The sequence below is a fragment of the Salarias fasciatus genome, chromosome 16 (genome assembly GCF_902148845.1).
Source record: "Salarias fasciatus chromosome 16, fSalaFa1.1, whole genome shotgun sequence".
NCBI classification, from domain to species: Eukaryota; Metazoa; Chordata; class Actinopteri; order Blenniiformes; family Blenniidae; genus Salarias; species Salarias fasciatus.
This window is the reverse complement of record NC_043760.1, coordinates 11,357,325-11,379,420: the sequence shown is the minus strand read 5'-3', so window position 1 is coordinate 11,379,420 and position 22,096 is coordinate 11,357,325. Positions and strand designations below refer to the sequence as shown.

The 22,096-nt window shown below is 43.7% G+C and overlaps 1 protein-coding gene across 1 annotated transcript in view; it reads right to left on the bottom strand.

Moving 5' to 3' along the window:
* Positions 1 to 1,550: 1,550 nt before the first annotated feature.
* slc4a3 (solute carrier family 4 member 3) overlaps positions 1,551 to 22,096 on the bottom strand; it is a 44,966-nt gene continuing 24,420 nt past the window's right edge. The window contains exons 9-22 of the mRNA XM_030111605.1: positions 17,006 to 17,189; positions 15,676 to 15,781; positions 15,290 to 15,474; positions 13,682 to 13,901; positions 13,395 to 13,610; positions 13,163 to 13,311; positions 12,900 to 13,094; positions 12,580 to 12,771; positions 12,075 to 12,164; positions 11,821 to 11,987; positions 11,494 to 11,747; positions 6,078 to 6,247; positions 3,848 to 4,021; positions 1,551 to 1,694 (exon numbers count right to left, since the gene is read on the bottom strand). Coding sequence (XP_029967465.1) covers positions 1,617 to 1,694; positions 3,848 to 4,021; positions 6,078 to 6,247; positions 11,494 to 11,747; positions 11,821 to 11,987; positions 12,075 to 12,164; positions 12,580 to 12,771; positions 12,900 to 13,094; positions 13,163 to 13,311; positions 13,395 to 13,610; positions 13,682 to 13,901; positions 15,290 to 15,474; positions 15,676 to 15,781; positions 17,006 to 17,189 — 2,380 coding nt within the window. The 3' untranslated portion in view covers positions 1,551 to 1,616. The remainder of the gene's footprint in view (positions 1,695 to 3,847; positions 4,022 to 6,077; positions 6,248 to 11,493; positions 11,748 to 11,820; positions 11,988 to 12,074; positions 12,165 to 12,579; positions 12,772 to 12,899; positions 13,095 to 13,162; positions 13,312 to 13,394; positions 13,611 to 13,681; positions 13,902 to 15,289; positions 15,475 to 15,675; positions 15,782 to 17,005; positions 17,190 to 22,096) is intronic.

Here is a 22,096-nt window from a genome sequence, read left to right as displayed (position 1 = left end):
TAAAAAAATCAGGACGAGCGTCATCTTCGGTGTCCTTGATTCTGATCGGTGGTCAAAGAGCACGGACAACACTCAGTGTGTGTGTGTGTGTGTCAATCCGCTGATTTGTTTTCAAAATTAAGAATTATTTTCTCACGTTCTCATAGCTTCTTTTCAAAAACTAAAAATGACTCCATGTCATCGTCTCTGTGTGCCAGAGAGCAGACATCAAAGAAACATCCAAATGTTTCATTTCAGACTTTTCCTCTTTCTTTGACTCAGGCGTGAATCGGTCAATATTGAAGGAGTGACCTTCCAAGTTTCTGGGTGTTGGAGCTGCCTGAGCGCAGAGAGACCCTCAGAGAAATCACATTATTTCCTCGCCCTTGTTGCTGAATAAATACGGCGAGCGGTGAAGTCACTCCCGACACCTCGGCGTCTTACGAGACGCATTCCAGTGCGGCGGGAGCGAGGCGTCGTGATTAAAACTCTATAGAGGCCTCCGCGAATATAGGAAGGAGGTGAAAACTAATTCTCTGGGTATTTCCAAACAACCCTGCACACAGATGGTACATTATAATTCACAGTCTTTTCCGTACAATGCATCATTCATGCCTCGCTGCCAACGCTCTGCCAGTGTGTTTCTCGCTCCGTGTGTGTGTGTGTGAGCTATATACTCTCCCAGTCAAGTGTGTCTTTATATTATTCATGACACGTGTGAGAAATGTATAGAAATCCCGCACATGAAAGGACGGGCGAACGATGACATTTTCTGCCCAAACGACGCGACGCGATCGGAATCAGAGATCACGAGATCACACACAGCTCCACAAGTTACTTGAGTAGCTTTGCCAAATGTACATTCATGGTGTTCCAAATATTTAATAATAATTTCATAATTTCACTTGTTTTTGCACCATTCTGGCTACTTTTTTGTTTTCATTTGGTCAATGCTCCTTCTAACACTTGTTCTCCTGGTTTGTAACCATGTTAGCAGTTTGTAGCGTTCTTTGAAAAGCAATTTTAGCAGTTTAAGCCGCTAAAATATATTAGCTGGGAATCTTTCTGAAATAAGCTGGGTATGCAAAGAAAAGTTTCGAAAAGGATGAAAATCGTATAATTTTCAGAAATCCTCTGGGAGTGAGAACAGAGGAGGGAAAGAGCTGCAGGAGGGAAAAAAATGTAGCTAAACGGCAGCGGCGAAGGTCTCCTAGCGTTTAAACATTTTTTCTTTCTTGGACGTTGATAATTCAAATCCCTAAACGTTTGCTTGCTGTGGTGAAGCACCGGAGCGGGCCGCCGTTTCCCGGAGGTGAACCATCGCCATTGCACTTAAAGCCCGGGACCTGCGGGGTCGTTAGAGGGACGCTCGGGGTGAAGAGCGCAGATCCGTCCGCTCAGCTCGGCCTCACACTCAGGGAGGTTAAACACAACACCAAGAAGATCTAACGTGAGCTGTGCTTTTTTTTTTCTTCCTTTTTTTTTTTTTGAATAAATAAAAGGTAAAAATGCTTCTCCGGCTAGAGCTTTTTGTTCACTATACAAACACTTTGTCCCGGTTCCACACACACACACACACACGGAGGATCTGTCCGTTCTGATCGGGGGAGGGTGGAGGCGACCCGGCGGCCTCGGATCTACACCAGCATGTGGATCTCGTTGTACTCGTCTCGTCCGTCTTCGTCGAAGTTCGGTGAATCCTCGTCACAGTCCAGCTGCAAAGAGACAGATTCGGTTATTTAGGAGGATTTACACATCAAAGCGACTCTAGCTTTGACCCCAGAGCACAACTGTCAACTTTAAGAAACAGTATTCATCAATAAGATTTCTCCGATGACGGCAGCCAAAAACCATGATGCAGCACAAACGACACTGTTCAAATGCAGTTTCATTACCTTCGGTTTTGATTCTTTAGCTATTTATTCACATTTTAATTGCAATTTTTCTTCTAAGTGTTCTGTTTTCTGATATCCTGTTTTGTTTCTATGATTTTAACGTATTCTTTTTGATGTGCCTCCTTCTCTTTGTGAAGCACTTCAATACCAGTTTCTTTAATTGATTGAGTATTTTCAAAAACTTGTCTTTCCCATTTCCATGGATATGGAGTCAAAGCATTTTCAAAAAGTTCCACCTTCGGAGCCATTTTCAAAAAAGTTTTGTTTACATCTAAAGCCCACATTTTCCCAATAGTAGCAGCATGTGCATGCAAAGAGCAATCAATGAAAAACAACACACGAAGCTCTACATTAACAATCTCAAGAGCACAGTTTATTATTTTAGCTTAATTTATAGTGCTGGTATATTTTTGGGTGTGTGTCTTTTGTTATTCTAACTGCAGATGATCTGCATGAAAAAACAGGCGCACGGTTCAGAGGTGTGCACCTAATCTCTTAATGAAACTTAATAGTGTTTTGGGAGAAACATCAGATAAAGCAATTAGCCCGGTACCGAACGTTCCCTTTATAAACCAGACGCCGTCGCTCTCTGGCAGGTCGCTGTCGTTCGACGGATTAGCCAAACGCAACAGAGGAAGACCCAACTTCATTCAACACAGATTTAGACCCTTTAGAGTGTTTAATCATCCGTGACACGCAGGTTATGTTAACTTCAGTTTTGTTTTTCAGTGTTTTTGATACTTTCAAGCTTGATGTGAGTGAAATCTGTGAGGAGGTTTGATCCAGATATGATCGATGCTGTTTAACAAATTAAATGTTTGTGTATGACCGCCAATCACTCCGAAATGAAGAAAAATATAATTTAACTTTCTGTAACGTTCAAATTTAAAGGTTATTGCGCTGGGCTGTATGGCCCCTTCATGCCTCTGCGCTACAGAGATACAGTTTCTATCAAACTTTTCAGCATCGTCCATAAAGTGTTCAATACATGCGGAGAGTCCTCTGAAACCTTAACGTGACAAAGAAAGCGCTGCGCCCTCGACCAGCGTTCTGTCATCGTCCTCCTTCTGAACGATCTGAGTCACTTGGCGTTTGGAGGCCGCTCCGTCTCGCCACATTTTCTTCTCTGGCCCAATTATGGTCCGACTCTTCCCCCCGTTCAGGTTATTTTTAGGACGAGTTTAGAAGTAAAAAAGATCAAATGCGCCGTTATAAAAGGGACGCATGAACTGCAGTAATTCATCAGTCCGCTTCTCCCACGAGAACCGAAACGCGGTTTATTATCGAAAACGCTGAATAATTGAGCTTCCTGTGAAGCGGTATTACTTCATGGCCGGGCGGACTTGAGGCAAACCAGAACCGGGACGGCCGTTTACGATGATGAATGTTAATTTCGGGTCAGAAAATAACGGCTTGAAGGAACGTCGCCGGATAGATTTATCGTGCGGTTCATATAAGGGCAGGTCAGGAGGGGTGAGGACGCTAACCTCATGCGCGTCGGATGGTAATTTTCAATATTTACCTCATTTTAAGGTTGTTTGAGGTAATTCTGCAGAACTGCGGGTTTTCTTCTGAGACCTTTGGATGAACACAGTGCCTATAGTGGTTTGGTTGTTTTCTCTAACTGACGGCGATGACATGTAAGGTTTTAGAGGATCTTAAAAGGAAAACATGGAACCAAAACGCAGGACGAAGTGAGAACCTTTATCTGGTCAGAATGAAGGAGGGGTGAGAAAAAAAAAAAGCTATTCTGAGAAAGATTTGTATGGGAAAGAAGAGAAAACCGTCAGAGATCTTGGGCACGGAGTTGATTTTACGAGCTGCTTTAAGACGTGTTGGCACTAGACGGATATCAAAACAAACCTACATCCATTTGATGTCAGAGTTTACTGTAAAATAAGCGTCCCGAGGCGACGCGGGCCCCAGACGTCGGTCTGGAGCATTCCTGGGATGCCTCGGCTTCCCCAACCTACCGCTTGCAGCTCGCGCTCGGTGAACATCCGGGAGAGGATGACGCGGCGCAGCGGCACCGTCATGATGAGCACGAAGGGGAACGCCAGCGACGCCACGGTGGACTTCACCACCCACAGCGCCACGATGCACAGCAGCTGGATGATGGTGAACATGTTCATGCGCCATGTCTTCACCTGTGAGGAGCGGAGGGACCACAGAGAGAGGAGGTCAAACACACACCGAGGCCCAAAGACTGAAAATACCATGTGTTTCTAGCTCCATCTAGTGGAAACGGCTACAGCTGCTCATTAGTGGAGAACTTGGAACAAAAAGAACATTTTCAGGCATTTTTTTTTTCCAGGTTTAAACTATAGAAACAAACTCATTAGATAAAAGGTTTGAAACTTTTATTGTAGCAATTTAAACCCTTATTTGAGATTTTATCCATTTCAGCTGTTTTTAATCAAACATGTTGGGGGAAAAAAATAATGTGGCGTTCACCTGAAAGGACAATGTTTATTTAGGTAGAACGTCTGGAAAGTTTCAGGAGCCACTGGAGAGGTTTCTGTGACATAACAACACGAGGGTCAACCAGGGTGAGCGGTCCAGAGCGAAAACACGCCCGGTGGAAGAGACAATAAACTATAGGCGGGGTCACGTTGTCTCGGTCATTGCGACACACGAGGGACGAATCTACAACAACACAACATCTGCCTCCTCTCCTACCGATGCACCTTTCTGTTTGCTTGATTCTGATTGCTGTTTTAAGTATTGTATATTGTTGTTTTTTGCACTTTCAGATTCAGAAATGCAGTTAATATTCAGGCGATTCAAACATTATTCATCACAAGTGGACTGATATACTGAGGAAGAAATCCCATCAGGCAGCAGACAGATGAGGGAGCAGATGTAATCAATTCAAATGAGGCAAGAAATACTACATGAGTCAAATTGATTTTACTTTCCAAACATATCTATAACTTTCTTCCACATTGAACTAGAGAACGTTTATATCCTGGTACCACAGTTTGAGAATCGATGCTTTAGACCATCGGTCTTTGGCTCTTCTGTTGTGGCTTTCACTACATTATACAAACATTTTATCCTGTTTTCATTGTATTTATATACAAGAGTCATTTTCAAAAGGACTTTGACTTGCGAATAAAGAGGGCTTTAAAAAAAAAAAGCCACAACATCTAAAACTTGGAAAAATGGGGAAAAGAAACAGCTGACATAACTTACAGAAAAAAATAAAAACACTGAAATTCTTAAAAGAAAAGCTAAAAAATGAAGGGAAATACCACAAACTGCTTAAAAAAGAAACAAAATAGTTAAAAGAGCTAAAATGTCAAGACAAGAAAAAAGGGGTGAAACTGCTTAAATCAGGTACAGATAATAAAATGTTTACCGCCCTGAACTGTAACTGAAACTACGAACGCAACATAAGATACAGTTTTTGTCGGTGCATCAAAACTCGACATGCCTCATTTTAAAACTTTAACAGTGATTCGATTCTCTCTTGAGGTGATGAAGGTTTTCGAGCCCTGCTTTCGCCCAACAGGCCGTCGCAGTGAAACAGGCTCAACAGGCTGATATTCTGTGGGTGAGTTTTCCCAACAGGAGCTCTCACTCTGTTGAACAAATAAACTGTTTGTGTGTGACCACTCAGCTGAGAAAACACACTAGAATCTACTGCCGTCTTTTAAATGATAAATGAAAACACCGTGTTAGAAAGTGGATCGATGTTTTCTGTAGGAAAATGAAGAGTTTTAACACTGATTGGATTTTCGATCAGTAGCTACATTTTTTCTTAATACAATCTGAGCGATCCTGCTTCATCACTCAGTGGCACAAAAACCACAGAATGCTGGGAAAACAGTGAAAAGAAAATGTCAAAGCTCAGAATTAAAGCACTACGTAACCATAGTAAACCAATTCAGAGTTGAAAAATGTAATAAAGCACATTATAATGACATTTCTCATGTTGTATAAACTGCTCCGGTTCGATGAGAGGATGGAAACTGCTGCAGGCAGCAGGCAGACTGACACATCCATGCCAAACCCCGAATACTTGCGCGCACAGCTTTTACAAGAGGTTGTCATTATTTATGCTGCTCCTCTGTCACTGCGTCTTGTTATTTCTGTCCCGACCGGTCGGATCTCAGGACGGACGGACGCAGTTTGGTTTCTGGCCGCCGGGTTTGGCTCCCGCCCTCCGCCACTGATAATAGACGCGGGGCTGCGTGTTACCTTGGTGACGTAGATGTGGTCGGGGTGGTGCTTGGCGGGCGTCACCATGAGCGTGATGCGCTCGTACAGCTGGATGCCGGTCAGCGAGGTGACCCCCATGTACAGGAAGATGCCGAAGAGGACGGCGAGCGGGATGAGGCGGAGCACGTCGGTCATCACGATGGACATGCCTGAAAACACAGTCCGCATCATGTTTGTTCAGCAAAATGCGGCACGCTTGTACTATAATTTGCAAACTGTGGGGAAAATTATTCAGTGGATGGAACACAAACACACCGGCAGCGGATGACCTGGCTGAAACGCCGAGTCCCGCTCTTAATCCAAACTCCTCTTCAATCGGACAAAAGCTCACGGCTGTATACCTAAACCCCACTGCCGCCCGACCTTAATGAAAACAAGGCGCACGGCCGCCGAGCGATCACGAGTCAACGGGGCCGCCGTGTCAAAAGACGCCACGTTCTGGGTGTAGGCGGGGGGGAGGGAGGGGCGGCTGTTCCAGATCATTCTGGAGGAGATGTGTAAACACAATGTAAAGTGATTTTAAACTGTGGCTGCGGCTGAGTCCCGCTCCACCAGCGTCTAGACATGCAGGAGCTGCTCCGGGTCGACGCTGATGACCTCCACTTCGCCATGAAAGGAACGCCGACGCCGCGATTAATGATGTGCAGAGAAAAACAGTGGATTTGAATTCATATGTAAACAAAAGCTGTTAAAATTCTTCGTCACAAACGGCAGGTATCTTCTGTATCTGAAGTGACTTTGACTCTAATCCCTGGGTTGTGTGAAGCAGACGCCACGTCTCGGAAACCACACTTCCAGAAAAGTTGGGACAAGAAACATGGATTTTAAGGTCAATGCATGGGAGAAATTATTCAGATTTGGCTTCCAAATCTTAATCTTATTTATGAGAGTCACTTTTATCCAATAAGCCCTGACAGATGTACGAGCACTGACCTTTATCTAATCCGAAACTTAAAGCATTAACCCAGCATGGAGCTGTAGCGAACGTTGACAGTTTTAACAATTGATGTCTATGAATTTTTGTACAGTTTTATAATTTTTGTGTATTCATTTGTGTAATATTCTGTGTTTTTTTCATCATATTTGTTGGGTGGAGTCTGTATATCTTTGGGTGGAGCTGTGTTTAATATGTAAAGTATTCAGTGCTGCCTTGTACTGTATGAAAGATAAAGTTTGACTGATTATAGTATCCAGGGATGTTTTTCACCAAAAGGTTTCACTAAAATTGGCTTCATGTTGAGTTTGTAGTAATTTTCTCGAGTAATTGTTTGTTTTTATGAAAATTCAGACATACTAATGACGTACACTCTGAGTTTAACACCCCTGCTGGAGCACGCCGCTGTGATCGGACTCCAGATGACAGAAACAGTCACGACTGTTAATGTGTTTTCTTTGGGACCGCTTCAGAAATTCTGCTTCGACTACTTTCACAGGTGGCGTGAAGCGAAGCTGACACATTTATCTCGTATTGCTTTCCTCAAACCGAGCTCTCTGTCTGTTTGGAGAAGCCAGAGTTTGAGAAAACAATGATTTGGCTTTCACCACTTGCATTATTCTGGAGAAGAATGTTGCAAGATTTTAGATTATTTCTCTCTAGGAATGTTGAGTTATGTCACTGAGTTTCCTAGAAAAGTTTATCAAATTTGAACAGTTTAGAGAGTCTCCTCAAACGTCATTACACTGAAATCAATGGAAAAGTTGGATAGTAACTATTTATAGATCATTTTATCATTTTACTGCTCCCATTTTGTGATTAAAGCATGCTGTATGTGGCCCCCTGGACGCTCCTGTTATAATACCAGTCTTTGGAAACCCTGAAAGCATCTGAGCCAGTTAGTATAAACACACATTTTCTCAATTAGCGATTAACAAATGACATTTCAAATATTACCAAACACTATCAAATACTGTCTGCATGTTCCTGTCTTCTGTTTGAACTGTTAAATATCACAGCAGGCTTCGCTTCTTTGAGGTTTTTGTGAGAAAATATGTAGTAATTATGATTTATAGGTCAGACAGTTGACGTCTAAACACAGCAAACTTTCCTTTTGAAACTTGGAAGCCTCCTTCTGAATCCTGAAAGCTTGTGATGCGATTGTTTTCAGGATGTCAGACATCCCCTTTTTAGGGACTAATCACACTCAGATATTTCTCATTTTAGATTGAACTCTTTTCAAATCGGAGTTCGAAGTGAAAACAAGGAAAAAGAGAATTTTCATGGTACTGGTCTTTAGTTTATGATGTGAAACATCTTCATGTCACACTACAAGACTTTATCGCCTTCTACTGCTGATATTTTGAATTCAGGCAGTCGACAATCACAGCTTTAAAATTCAAAGGTTGTGCACTACGTTGATATATATTTAAAAAAACACTGTTTCACCTTGTTTGACATCAGAGTTACGCAAACTGCAGCGGCTGTGGTGAAGTGGTTCTGTTGTTTAGTCTCCCGGTTAGTGGTTCAATCCCTGGTTTTGTCTGTCTGTGTGCTGCAGTGTGTGTGTGTGTGTGTGTGTGTGTGTGTGTGTGTGTGTGTGTGTGTGTGTGTGTGTGTGTGTAAAGTGCTTCAAAACTGCAAAGTTGGTGAAAACGAAGCCCTCCATCAAACCAGGGAAAACTCTTATCTCAGTCTCATCTCTGCACTGTGTTTACAGTCGCCTCCCCCGTCGCGCACGCTCACCTTTTAACATTAAACCGCTGCTGGAACAATGGGGCTCCAGTTTCATACACAGATGTAAACACAGCGAGGCACGCCTCGAAGCCAACGCCAGCTCTCCATCTGTGAGGCGGACAAAGTCTCGCGAAACCCCGGCTGACTCCTTAAAGATTCTGGCTGATTTGTTTGGAAGTGAGATGATGGCTGCACATGCGATATAGTGCTTAACTCGCTCCCGGGAGGGCTGTGAAGGACATTTTAGTCCAATTTCATTCTAAGTGTGAAATAGTGTCATTTACAATTACGACTGAAAATGACCATAATCTCAACATAAAGGCAATTTTAACGACTCCCTCTGGCGAAAAATACAGTCAAATGTCCTGAAAACTTTTCCTACTGCTGTTTCGTTCTGCATGTACTTACAAACTAATAATCGGGAACTAATAATTCTGAATGAACTTCCTCTTTTTAACAGTAACATGCAGTGTGCTAGCTGTAAGCAAAATTGGCAGTAGTCCAATAGTCCAGGCCTGCCAGAGTCCAATCCAGCTCACAAAATGACATCTGAGAGAAAATACAACATTACCTGCAATATATTTATGTGGCCACCAGGGGCGCACTTTAGCTTGTATTATGTGGCGAATCAGTTCAGGTGATCTGTATTTTCAACCTAAACAAATGTCTACATTTAAGATTATTTCTTGAATTTGACACAATATGAAAGAGTTTCCTGTAGTTTTAAGTTCCGGGTCCATGTTGAAGTGAAGCATGATATTGATAAAATTACAGTTCTTTCATTCAAATTTCATATCACAGATTAGTTCATTAAATATGAAGTTGTTAATTATACATGAATAACTTGTTGCACTAAGGCGAAGACACATTTAGAGCTCACACATTTTCAGCTGTTTCAGGTCTCTCCCGGGTGCAACACACCTGACTGCAATCAGAGCTCGTTAATGAGCTTTTTATCAAGCTTGATGAAGACGTCAACACCAGACTGAGATGTGCTGAACCAAACACAGACCTGAAGCATGTTACCCGCTACTCGGACGTTACCTACATCTGCCTCATAGAGACATTTTGATTTAGGTGTTTACTTTTACAGATTGAAAAGGAACCTTAAGGTACTCTATTAGTCTCTTTGAGGGCACGTTGTGTGTTTGACCCTGTTTACAAGACAGCTTTTTCACTTCAGAATAGTTTTCATGAATCTTCATGTTTCAGGTCCGTCTTATGTGTTTTTTGTTAGATTCTAACTGTCTCTCACTTCAGCCTCCTTTACTTCCTCGTGTTGGACTGTTGTTCTTTCACCTGTGCCTGACTGTGTGATTGTCTGCACCTGGTGGCTGCTCTATAAGCTGAGCTTCAGTTTGGCGTCTGTTCTTCCACCAGGCAGACTGTGTTTCTCTGGGTTGTTGTGTTTGAGTTCCTGCGGTTCTCTGTTCTTTAAGAAAAGCGTTTCTTTCTCATCCTATCTTGAGTTCCTCACCCAGCAGCGTCTGCCAGGAGAATCAGGACTGGGAGCCATGGCACGCCGGAGGCTGCCAGACACACTCCCTTCCCTTAAACTCAAGACTTTATTATTTGCATAAGCTTTCAAACAATAGACTTAACTCATTTTGAGAATTGCTCCTTGAATTTAAGTGTGCATTAATTTTTTGAAGTGATGCAGTGAAACGCTTCCTCCACTCGTTTAGGAAAATATTATGTCTGAGGCAGCTGGACAGGGTGATGTGCAGTTATCTGATGAGAGGACATATTTGTGGGATTTGGAAAGCCAAATACCAAGATGGGAAACTCAAACCATTCCAAATGCATTTTTATTAGCTTCATTTTAAATTTCTTAACTATTTTCTTTTTTGTCTTGTGTCTGGTTTCAATTCTGTAATTTTGACATAATTTCATGTTTCTTTCTCTTTGTGAAGCACTTTGAATTGCTTGTTGTATGAATGGTGTTATACTAATGAACCTGCCTTGCCGAAGTTGTATTTACCCCCGTTTCTATGGAGCGTTTTCAAAAAATTGCATGTTCAGAGGCTCCGAGCACCAATGGACCCTCAAAACTCAATGAAAATTTTCCATTTTCATTTGAAAATGTCGTGCGATTGACTCCCAGTCGTGGCAGGGAATGCATTCAAGTATAAAACCCTCAGAAACTTTCCAAGCATACAATGGAAGTTCTCATGACTTGACCTGGTGATTCCTGTAAAATTGAGTCTTCAAACAGACAAGTCAAAGAAAATCACAAGTAAAGTCATTTAGAGGAGTAAAAAAATTATTCGGCAGTCAGGAAAACGTCCAAACACTGATTGGTAGCCCTACTCATGCTGTAAAAAAACAAATGTACTTACAATATTTCTAAGAGAGCATTTCGGTAGTCATTTAAAGCTTTTTTTATTTAAAAACTATGTATTTCTGTCCATATTTTGGCTGTTACTATAGTAGGTATTGTAGTAGTTATTTGATAACACTTAACTTTGCAGTCAAATAGGCACCACTGACCACTTTCCTCAGAAATACGTGCTGATGTTGTGGTTTTGCTGGAGCCAGCCGACCCTCTCCTTTCTTTCACTGTTAAACTGCACAAGTCTCTGACGAGCACAAAAATAAAGCTTTACGGGCTCGTGTGCCTGGCTACCGTTGCTAAGCAATCATTTGACAATAGCTGTTAAGGGAAGGGGTTTGACCAGCTGTCACTCGGCATACCCCCCCCCACCGCCGCCGCGTTCGCCTTACCGACGAGCACGGCCACCAGAAGCCCCGTCAGCCTCTGCTCCTTCACCTCCTGGATCATGGGCTTCTCGCCGGGAGCCGTGGCCTTGCTCATGACGGTGAGGGCGTTGACGTGGGTGACGGAGCGCACGGTGGCGGCGGTCAGCCACGGCAGGCCGAACAGGGGGCAGACGGCGCCGAGGATGACGATGAGCAGGAGGTCGAGGTGGAAACCCGAACCTTTGACCAGGCGGCGCTCCTTCTTACTGACTATCAGTCTGAGGAATGAAGGAGAAGCTGTCAGAATACAACACATTCCCTAAGCACAATTCGTTGTCTTGATTCACGTACGAAGTGATTTGGGTTTCCATGAAAATGAGGATGAAGACCAGAAGCGCGGGGACGACAGACGCCCCCATCATCCAGGTGGGAAAAGGCTGCTTGTCCCCGAACGGACTGATGAACCAGCCTCTCTTCTCAGGAGACGTGACGGAAAAGCCAGATGGCACGTTTAATTTCTGAAGAGAAACCAACCCCAAAAATATCTAGTGAAAAAAAGGTCTGATTTAAACTCAATCTCCTGCAACGGATACCAGTAAACCTACCTGTGTGTAGGTGTCGGTGATGGAGTAGTCCACCAGCACAGACACCAAGATGGAGATGGGGATTCCAAAGTCCCCAATAATCCTTCTGGCCTGGAGATAAGAAGAAACTCTGGGTGAATCAAACAAACCATCATCAATTTAAACTATTTTCTTGTGTTGAAGTTTAAATTTTGTGCTGGAATTTAAATGTTTAGGCATTCTCTAGGGCCGACAGCAGATTGCTCCGTCTGTCTCCATATCGTGCTGAAAGGCAGTGATTCTCAGAGAATTAGAAAGTCTTCGCTCTGTTTCTATCTGCGATGTCTGAGAAAGTCATAACTTGCACGGCTGCAGATGGTTTTACACTTCTCAGAGGCTGACGGCAGCCGTGTGCAATGAGGCATGAGAAGTTCCAGACCGGTCGAGAAGGAACATTAAGCAATGTAGTTTTTAAAACCTTTAAACCTTTAAAACAACGGAAATCTATAGAACACATTTAGCATGATGTTTAAGTCTTTCTCATTACCTTGCCACCTAAAAAGCGGCTGTTTCGGAACTTCCTGAGAAAGAACGCCACAAAGAAAGTGCCCATCATGAGCACCAGCGACAGGAGAGCAGTGTTCGGCTGGTTAAACACGGGACCGTCAAAATTTTGGAACCCGGCCGACGGGGTGGCATCGGTGGGGTAGATCGCCATCAGCGGATGTTCCTGAAACACCTGGGAGCAAAAACAAACCGAACATTTGATGCTTTGGCGTGTGAGTCGCAGCTTATAGAGGGACGAGCTGGGTCTGGAATGGATGGATGGATGGACGCTTCGACTCGTGAGATATTGGGATTCGTCACCTTGATGAGCTTGGAGAAGGTCTCGTAGATGAAGATGAGCGAGATGAGGAAGGCAAAAATCTCCTGGGTGAAAGGCGAGATGTAGCGGACGAGGAAGCTCCCCTCCGCCGCCACGATCACCAGCACGATGAAGATGAGCCAGAAGCCGATCCACACCCGACCCGTCAGGTACTCGAAGTTGTGGACCTGACAGAACTGATTGAGGAGACTCGTCAGTCATCTCTGATGGTCCAAACTCTGCTGTAAGAGTTGCTGCAAAGCACCTTGTAGAAGGCTTCTTCAAACACTAGCAAGGGTCCCGAGAAGCCGATGATGAGAAGAGGCTGACCGCCCAGCAGGGAGAAGATCACTCCCAGAGTCGCAGTTGAAACAATGAGCTCCGTCACTCCCATCATGCCCTCCGTTTTCTCTCCTAGGGATCAGAAGTGCATTTGGTCAGACTCAGTGTTTCAGTAAAGGCGGAGGACTCCGGTCTGTTTCATGTGACTACTTTACCCAGCAGGCCTCCAAAGGTGATCGTGGGCGAGAGCGCTGCAAAGTAGATGAAGATGACGGCGGCGATGCACTGCATGTCCACGGCATCTTTCAGGTCGCTGATGTATTGTGGGTAACGCCGGCGGATGTCGTGGATCAGGCCTCCGAACGGGATCCCTGAGCGCTTCAGTGGGTCCACCTCCTGGTCTCCCTCCTCCTCCTCCTCAGGACTCACCTCTGTGGTATAAATACATTTTAATTCCCCGTCGTCTTCCGTGCTGTCGGGGGAAAGTGGAGCAAGCTTCTACCTTTGTTGTCCAGCTCCATGCCAGACATGGACTGGTGTCTCTTGAACTCTCGCTCCTTCCTCTTGCGCAGCATCTGCTTCTGGAAGTCGGCCACCGTCTTCAGGAGGTCTTTGCCCTCCACGTCGGACGGTGGAATGACGATGCTGCAGTCCAAAAACTCATTGATGCCGTTCAGGAGGTCCTGCCTGTCATCGGCAAAGTAGGCCACCTCATGGAAGTTCTGCAATAAAACCCACGAGTCAGCGTCAGGATGACGTAAGAAACCAAGTCCTGTGATTTCTCCACGTCTAACTCAGAGGATGTTGTAACATAAATAAGACGTGTTACAGCCAGAGTAGTGTATTTTGGTATTGCATGCGTTTAAGTTACATGCTTGACTGTATTTTACATGAATGCTTTTAAATTGTACAGCAGGCGCCGTGCAAACGGGAGCCATGAATACAGCTTCACCACACTGGCTGCCTGTTTGCTCTAAGATCAAATGTAAAATAATTACATTTGTTGGAAAAGCCCTCAGCTTTGTAGATAATGTTGCTGTAGAGGCGACTGTGGCTCGGTTCGGTCGATAGAGCGGTTGTTTCTCAATCAGAAAATTTCAGATTTGATTCCCTGTGTGAATCTGAAACTGCTTCCAACTGATCCACCAGCCCATGTGAATGGGATTAAGCTTTGGGCTTTTGGCTACTGAAGCAGTGGAAAAATGCTCTATAAGTGAAATTATTTACCATTTGTTGCATCTCCAGAAGAAATTCTCCTGACATGTCAAAAATCAGATTTTTTTTCTTGGCTTTTAACTTAGTAAGACGCTGATTTGCGCACACCTTTTTATCCCGGCATACAGTAAACATTTCTAAACAATTTTTGTCTCCACATTATCACCATTATCTTGTGTTATAGAGTTTATTATATAGTTTTTAACTATTTATCTTAATGTAGTGTTTCTATGTTTTCTAAATCACTGGGAGCTCTTTGTTTTTTCTAAAATTCCTTATTAACAAATATGAATTCAATTTTTTTGCAACATGTGGCAGATATTTTAAATTGAATGCACATGACAAGAGTTGAGAATTATATTGAGTGGATCTTAACCGCTTTCATGGTGAAAATCATCAGGAAGTATGACATTCAATACCAAATGACATTTCCTTTAGGAATAAAAATGTGCCAGGAGAATTATAAGATCTTTACGATTTACAATCGAGCACATGAAGTCAATATTTACTGATTTTAACATCATACATTCATCTAATGCAGACCTGGACATCATTAGACAACATGTGGTCCTTTAGCTCTGATTCACCGGTCCTTCAGGAAATCCTCAGTCAAATGAAATCTACTGTTATTATTGGTTTTGTTACATCTAAAACAGTCAAATAATTAATTATATTGCCCATTATTTTATACATAGCTAGCAATTGTTAAGGAACCAAATTGGTGTAAAAGTAATCTAATCTACTCGTTCATCCGTTCATCCTGCCATTAAATGTCACCGCCCAACATTTGGAGCCACTTGTTGTTTTTGACATTGTGACACAAGGAGTTCAGGAGAGAGCCGACCGAATGTGGGGTTCAAAGACGTCAAATCACCTCAAATCATCCAGTATTCACCTTGTCGGACATGAGCGTGGAGAAGGAGCGTCCGATCTCGTGATAGTCCACGTTGGACTGACTCGGGCCGAGCAGGACGAAGAGGAAGCGGACGGGAACGGGGACCTCGAGGACCGACTCCAGGAGGACGGCCTCGCTCAGCCTGACGAAGGCCATCGCCGGCTGCTCCAGGAACTCGACACAGCCTCAATGGAAAAACAGAAAACACACAAAAGCCTCAGGGAGCCGGTGGGAATATAAAGAAGCACAATTCTATCACGCTGCATGAGGAAGTTACCACGATCATCTTAATCTAACAGCTGGTTTGCAAACATGGAGTGAAAAAAGAAAGGGCTTAATTCTTCTGACGGATCTGTGCACCCTCCCTCCCGCCCGCCCGAGCTTACCGACTAAAACAATGACGGCCTCAGCGTCTTTGGGGATCTTGGCGAGGAGCTTGAGAGATCTGGCCGTAGCTGGAAGGCTCTCGGGAGGCAGAGGGTGGAGGGATTTCTTGGAGAAAGAACAGTGCAGAGATTACCCACGTTTCTGCTTGATGTGACGCCGTAACTGCGCGCAATTATTGTGGGAACCCTTTTGTTGGAGTGGACACGTGGACAGCTGCGTTCTGAATGTCCCTGAGCAATTTATTTCAAGCCACACAGCCAGCGCTTTATGCTTGAAGAGATTTTTTTTTTTTTTTTTTTAAATAGGCTGGTTTAAATATGCCAACAGTTTAAGCCAAGGGGGAACATTAAGTTTTCACAGTTAACATGTCAAGAGGCCTTAACTGGAAGCACCTGCAGGCTGACTAAGAGCATAATCCAACACATATGAGGGCCTGGCTTCCTCCGACTTCAAGAGGCGAGGGCTTCAAAGGACAGCGTGGCTTCACATCGGGAATTTAACACTTGAAGCTGCGCTCACCGTTGGTTCTTAGAACTTAATGCAAACCACAACGTAGAAACAGATAACTTCTCTTTCCCTTTAAGCTGAGTCGACTTATCTCAATGGGCTCACGTCAAAAACTGCTTTCTTGCTCGCATTTTTCACCACGAGGGCCTCGATCACGTTTCAGGAAAGTTTTGTGATTACACAAGAATCCGTTTCCACCAAAATGGCAGAAATGCTGCAAACAGTGTAGTTAGCCTGCCAGGCCACAAGTTGGTGCTGTTGGTGGATTTTGATATGAAACCACACACACACACACACACACACACACACACACAAATGCACGCAATAAACTGTCAATGCTGAGAACACGGACATTCGTCTGGACACACGACCAAGCTGGATCACAGTGACTCAACTGTGAAACTACCAAGTCCCAGTAAAATATGGACTGGGAGATGGGCTGCACCTTATCGATTTTTTTACTACTAGATTCTTATTACTCTGATAAAATAATGAATTTTTCTCAAAATATGAGATATTTGAATGAACTAAAAATTCAACCTCACTTTTCACAGCTTCTCTCTGCCTATTTCCTCCTTTTGCAGTGGTATTTTTAGGGGATTTGTGCTGTTTTTAAGCATCTCTGCTTTCCCAAAACGTCCACTGAAAGGCTGCTTTCTGTCTTGGCTGCTTGTGTTTTTCAAATTGAAACATTTTCAAAAAGTTTCACTAAACTGAACGGGGCCTAAGACTCTGTATTTCTCACGTCTCAATCAATACATTTTCTTATTGGACGTGAAATGAAGCTGGCAAACGAGCCGGGCTGGACGGGCAGACACTCACAAACAGGCTGACGAACACGTCTTGCTTGGGGTCGTACACGCCCTGCTTCCCGTCCTGGTGCTCCTCCTGCTCCTCGGACACCAGCGGCTGGCTGGTGTCCGGGGCGTGGTTGTGGTTGAAGCTGCCGTGGAGACTGCTGGTTGAATGGTGACGGTGAAAACGGTGTTTCAGGTCGCTCGGGTGGCTACGGAGAGAAGAGAGAAATTTTTAATGCGTGCAATGCGGGAAGAGTTTTGACTCTGAAATACATGTTGTTGTCAGTATACTGACATCATTTGTGAAAAAGAGTCCAAGATACATAAACTGCTCCACCTAAGGAAGGTTTTCACTCAGAATTGTCAATATCAGTGAAGAAGGTTTAACATGTGAAGCCAAATGATCAGATGTGACGTCCTCTCTAACACTGACAGCACTTCTGAGGTCTCCAGAGTATAAATAATGGAAAATCTGACGATAACATGACAGCATCTACCTTTTTATTGACAAGAAATGGATAATTGAATATTTTTGTGAGAACAATTTTGGATTGTAGAAATGCCCGGCACAGCTGCGGCTCTAATTCTCCAGATCCACCTTTTGTTCGGTCGGTGCGCCGAGTCACTGCCTCATGCCGCTGCAATGTCACTCGCTAATTGAGAAAAGTCATCAGCGAAAATCCATCCAAGGTGAAGCCAATCAAAAAGCTGCGACTGAGAAAAATCTGAGTTGACACTTTTCAAAGTGTGACATTTGTAGAGAAAAAGCATTAAAACAGCCAGAGACTAATCCGTTAAGCCTCATTTTAGGAGATTTTTTTTTTTTTTTTTTTTTGACCGTAAGCACATTTCCCTTTCATTTGAAGGCTGAGTCCCATGTCCCGCGCTGGCCAGGTTCCTCAGCGCTGCCTCTTTACGTCACTGTTCACTGACATCAGCTCATGCATGAAGCCCACACAGTCCAATAAGGCTCAAACCCAACGCCGCAGGAAAAGCCAGACAAAAGAACGAGGTGCGACTCTGCAGCGGGCCGCGCTGGAGACGCTTCCAACGAAACCAGAATAAGCTTCGCAGCGCTTTGGTGTGTTTATTTCCACGTCGTAAATCTGATATCTCACGCAGGTGATGACTGTAATGACAGAGCCTTTTTCTATTTTTCTTCACCCCTCTATCCAGCGACATGCTGGGAATTTATTTGGAAAGCTGGTGAAAACTGGAGCAACCGCTTGACGGCCTGCTGCTGCCCGAGCAAGAAAAAAACAAAAATCTAATCACTTGCATTGATCTATAGATCTAATGTATTTTTTGGGGAGAAAGTGTCCACACATTACTGTTCTTGGCGGAGAACACTGGATCGCTGCCTGGGGCCGAGCGCTGTGCAGTAAAACAAGGATACGCTGCATTGCTTGTCAAATATAACTAAAACAGGTGTCAATAAAAGAAATTTATTCGTGACCTTGGCTACAGTAGTCGGTGAAACAATCCCGTTCCAAAGCTCAGCCGCCGTTCTGGAACTTTTTATCGAATCACGTCATAAAAGATATGAACTCTTCGGTTAACGTGGACAAAACCTCTTAAAACTCTTGCTGTAATTTTTTTTATAACAAGCTGGGAAAACTCAAGGGTCAAGGAGAAGGGTGTGACCCGCCAAAAAACTGTGAAAAAGCTCAGATTAAAAAACTTGACATGTTACTGAGTGTTAGTGTGGCTGAAAGTGAACCTATGAGCTACAGCAGCTAGAGAAACGCCGAGGTTCTTGATTTTTATGACAGTCTGATGTGTTAGCATACAATAGCATATGCACTACAGTGGCTAATAGCATCTTTCCACTTTCCACTCCCTTCTTAGATGACCACATTTTTCGAAGTCCTTGTTTACATGAGAGTGTTTCTTGTGAAAATGCATTGCTGATGCAATATTGTTTCAGAAATGTTTCACGTTTACACAACAGAAACACTGAGCTAGCATGTTTAGCCACTAGTGGGTGCAGCTTTCTGTAATGAATCCACACACAAGTGCACGGAAAGCACAATATGCTGTAAACATTGACAGGACAGATGAAGTCAGATTGCTATTACAGTGAAAACTTTCTGTGGCGTGCATATGCAGTGGCAGCGTTTCATTAAAGTTGGATTTCCATCTTTTTAATACGCAGACAGAGTTGGAGCATTTTCGAAAAGTTGCATTTTCAGTGGATTCATGAACTAAACGGACTCCAAAATCCAACGGAAGTCCTCCATTTTCACGTGAAAACATTGCCTTAATGAGATTCAATGTGCGTTGGAGAATGGAAAATAAAGCAGCTGTTTTTATTCCCGGAGCATATAAACTATCAAACTGACGAGTGTACGTGGCCGCTCGTATCAGTACTTCGTCATTGTTTTCCAGACGATGTGTGTACTTGGACACTAGCTAAGCGCTACAGTCTAATATATTTTATTTTTCCCAAAAACCTTCGGTTTGCAGAAGCGTTGGAAGCAACCATTTCCAGGGAAATATCTGGAATCAGAACGCTTCGTGCATCTGTCTGCTGTTAAGTTCTGATAGTATTCCACAGAGATCCGTTCAATCTCTTTTCATTTTGTCTGAAATCTTGCTGCAGTGGCATATTGTTGACTCAGACAAAAGGTTTTCAGACAGTTTAGGACTCATCCCTGAACACTTTATGCTCTGACAGTCCATCTTTTGCTTTGTGCTGCCAAATATGATGTGAGCTTCAGCCAAAAGATCTTGACTTAAAACCTGGAGTTCTTATTTGGACTGACAAGCTTCAATCCAAAATGTCTCAATTGGAATATTGCTTACATACACTCAATGCATCCAGGACCACAGACAGAAAAAGTTACCTTAAAGCATGATCCACCATGCATCACTATAGGAACTACTTCTTCAGTTTCACCTTTCCATAGAACAATTCCTCAGAGAGTGCCACTTTCAATTACATAACCTTCAGTTTTTGGTGATTATGTTGTGGACATCGGAGTTCACCATTGTGGCAAATAAAAATTAAGCCGTCCAGCCTGTTTCAGTGCATGGAAGAGCAATGCATTGGTTCATTATTTCTTTGTTTCTTTAATCCTTTGTTGATATTCTTAAAAGCAATCGGACCAAAATGCTTGGAGTCACTAACAACACAACTTCACTGAAACGCTTAAATGTGCTCCACTTACAGAGGTATTGCACTTATTTGAACCTATAAGTGAGTATGCCCACCTTGCTGTAATGCCACTTTAACTCACGAAATGAGCTGAACACTACTTAGACTGCTACTTGAAATCACTGAAACTGAAAAATTAGTGAGCACAAAGGCAACGCTGGCTTTAGTTGTAACATAAATGGTTTCTGTCCTGCAGTAAATTGCTGTGACATCTGACATTCAAGTAACTGTTTTTTTTTTTTTTTTTTCAATTCAGTTACGTAACTGATAAATCGATAACACACTCGGCCGTGGCGCACTATCCCATCGGCCATGTGTGTCAGGTCAGTTTAGCTGGCGTGTCAAAGCATGTGCCAATCAATAGCCGGGAAACATCGGTGAGAGCTCGGGTTTCAGTCGCATAAACATGCAAAGTAACTAAAGACAGGAGCGCCTGGGGTGCCTGGTGAACCCTTTTAGATTGGAGAAACGAGAGCGGCTCGAATCAGGACTACTGCTGCGTTCTGAAAGACGGACTGCCTGAGAGGAAACTGCAGCGTCTCGATGGTCATCTACTCCTGTCCGCTTCCTCTGGTTTGACATCACACCCGATAATTTCCAGCAGCGCCATCGACCGTCATGGCTACCGTGTCTGTCTGCGAACAAGCTGTTAAACGCAAAAGCCCGAAAACCTGCTTGGCCGGAGAGACGGCCGACCCGGTTGGTAAGAAACAGTCGGCCTTTGAGGGAAGACACCCAAACGGCTTGACATTTACACGGCCTCCTTTCATCTGCAACCCTTTAAAGTCCGTCTCATCTCAAATCAAACTTTTTTGGGGCATTAAATAAGCGTGGATTTACAGGCTTGATTTATGTCTGGCCCGTAGCGAGCCAGGTCATTTTTTTTTTTTTTTTTTACACGGTTCTTTTCATTCTCGGTGTGCAGCAGGACTGAAACAGAAGTGGGTCTGGCACAAGATCAAGTTTAAATGTTAAGGGTCCTGACAAAAGGCAAGAGATCAAAGATCAAGGACGGCTCGCACAATGAACCATCAAACGTTTAACGTAAGAGAGAAGGCTTTAAGACTCGGCGCAGCCACAGCACAGCACTGACATTTACAATTTAGTCAACCCCAGGGAAGTACAGCGCTTGATGAGCCAAGACTTGTTAAATGTCACTTTTTGGAAATTCCCCACTCAGTTCCCCTTGAGTTGGCCTTTTATTTTTTTACCTGCACTGTGAGGATTGATGGGGTTGGAATGCTTGGATTAAATTTTTCATGCTACTAAATACTAGAAATCATGGTCTAGATGTAAACACAGCTACATCCTCACTGTCTGCAGTTGACAGGGTCACCATTAAATTACTAAAGGAAAAACTAAAGCTGAGATTCCACTTTTTTTCTGAACCAAGCAGTTAGTTGGTCCAAGTTGGCCGACAGCTCGAGCTGTTGGGCCTGAGCCCTGCCAGGACACTTACGCTACCAAACACGGTCCTCAGGGGTGGGACCCCATATTCGGGTACAGTTCACTGATTTGGGTTTCCCTGACATGGAGCGTTTGGATCTAGGTTTTAACTCGAGACTGGCCCGCCTCAGATGCTCCTGACTAATGATGCATCAGCATCACTGTTTTTAAAGAATAATGACAAGTACTAGTTGTCGATACCCAGTACCGATATGAGAGCTTATTAAATGCTTTTAAGCCTCAGTCATACTCGAAACGCAAATGTTATGCAAAGGCTATGGGTGTCATGAATATTAAACAGGAGAGAAAAGAAGGATCCTGAAAACCTTTATTGTCTCGTCTTTGTGCCATATCCCTTTAATGGAAGTTCCATGCGGTGTGCCCCAAGGCTCAATTTTAGGCCCAGTTCTTTTTAACTTGTATGTGCTTCGCCCTGGGGACATGGCATTGGTTTTCACAGCTATACTGACGACACACAGCTGGACATTCCCCTGTCTTCTGAAGAAATGTGGG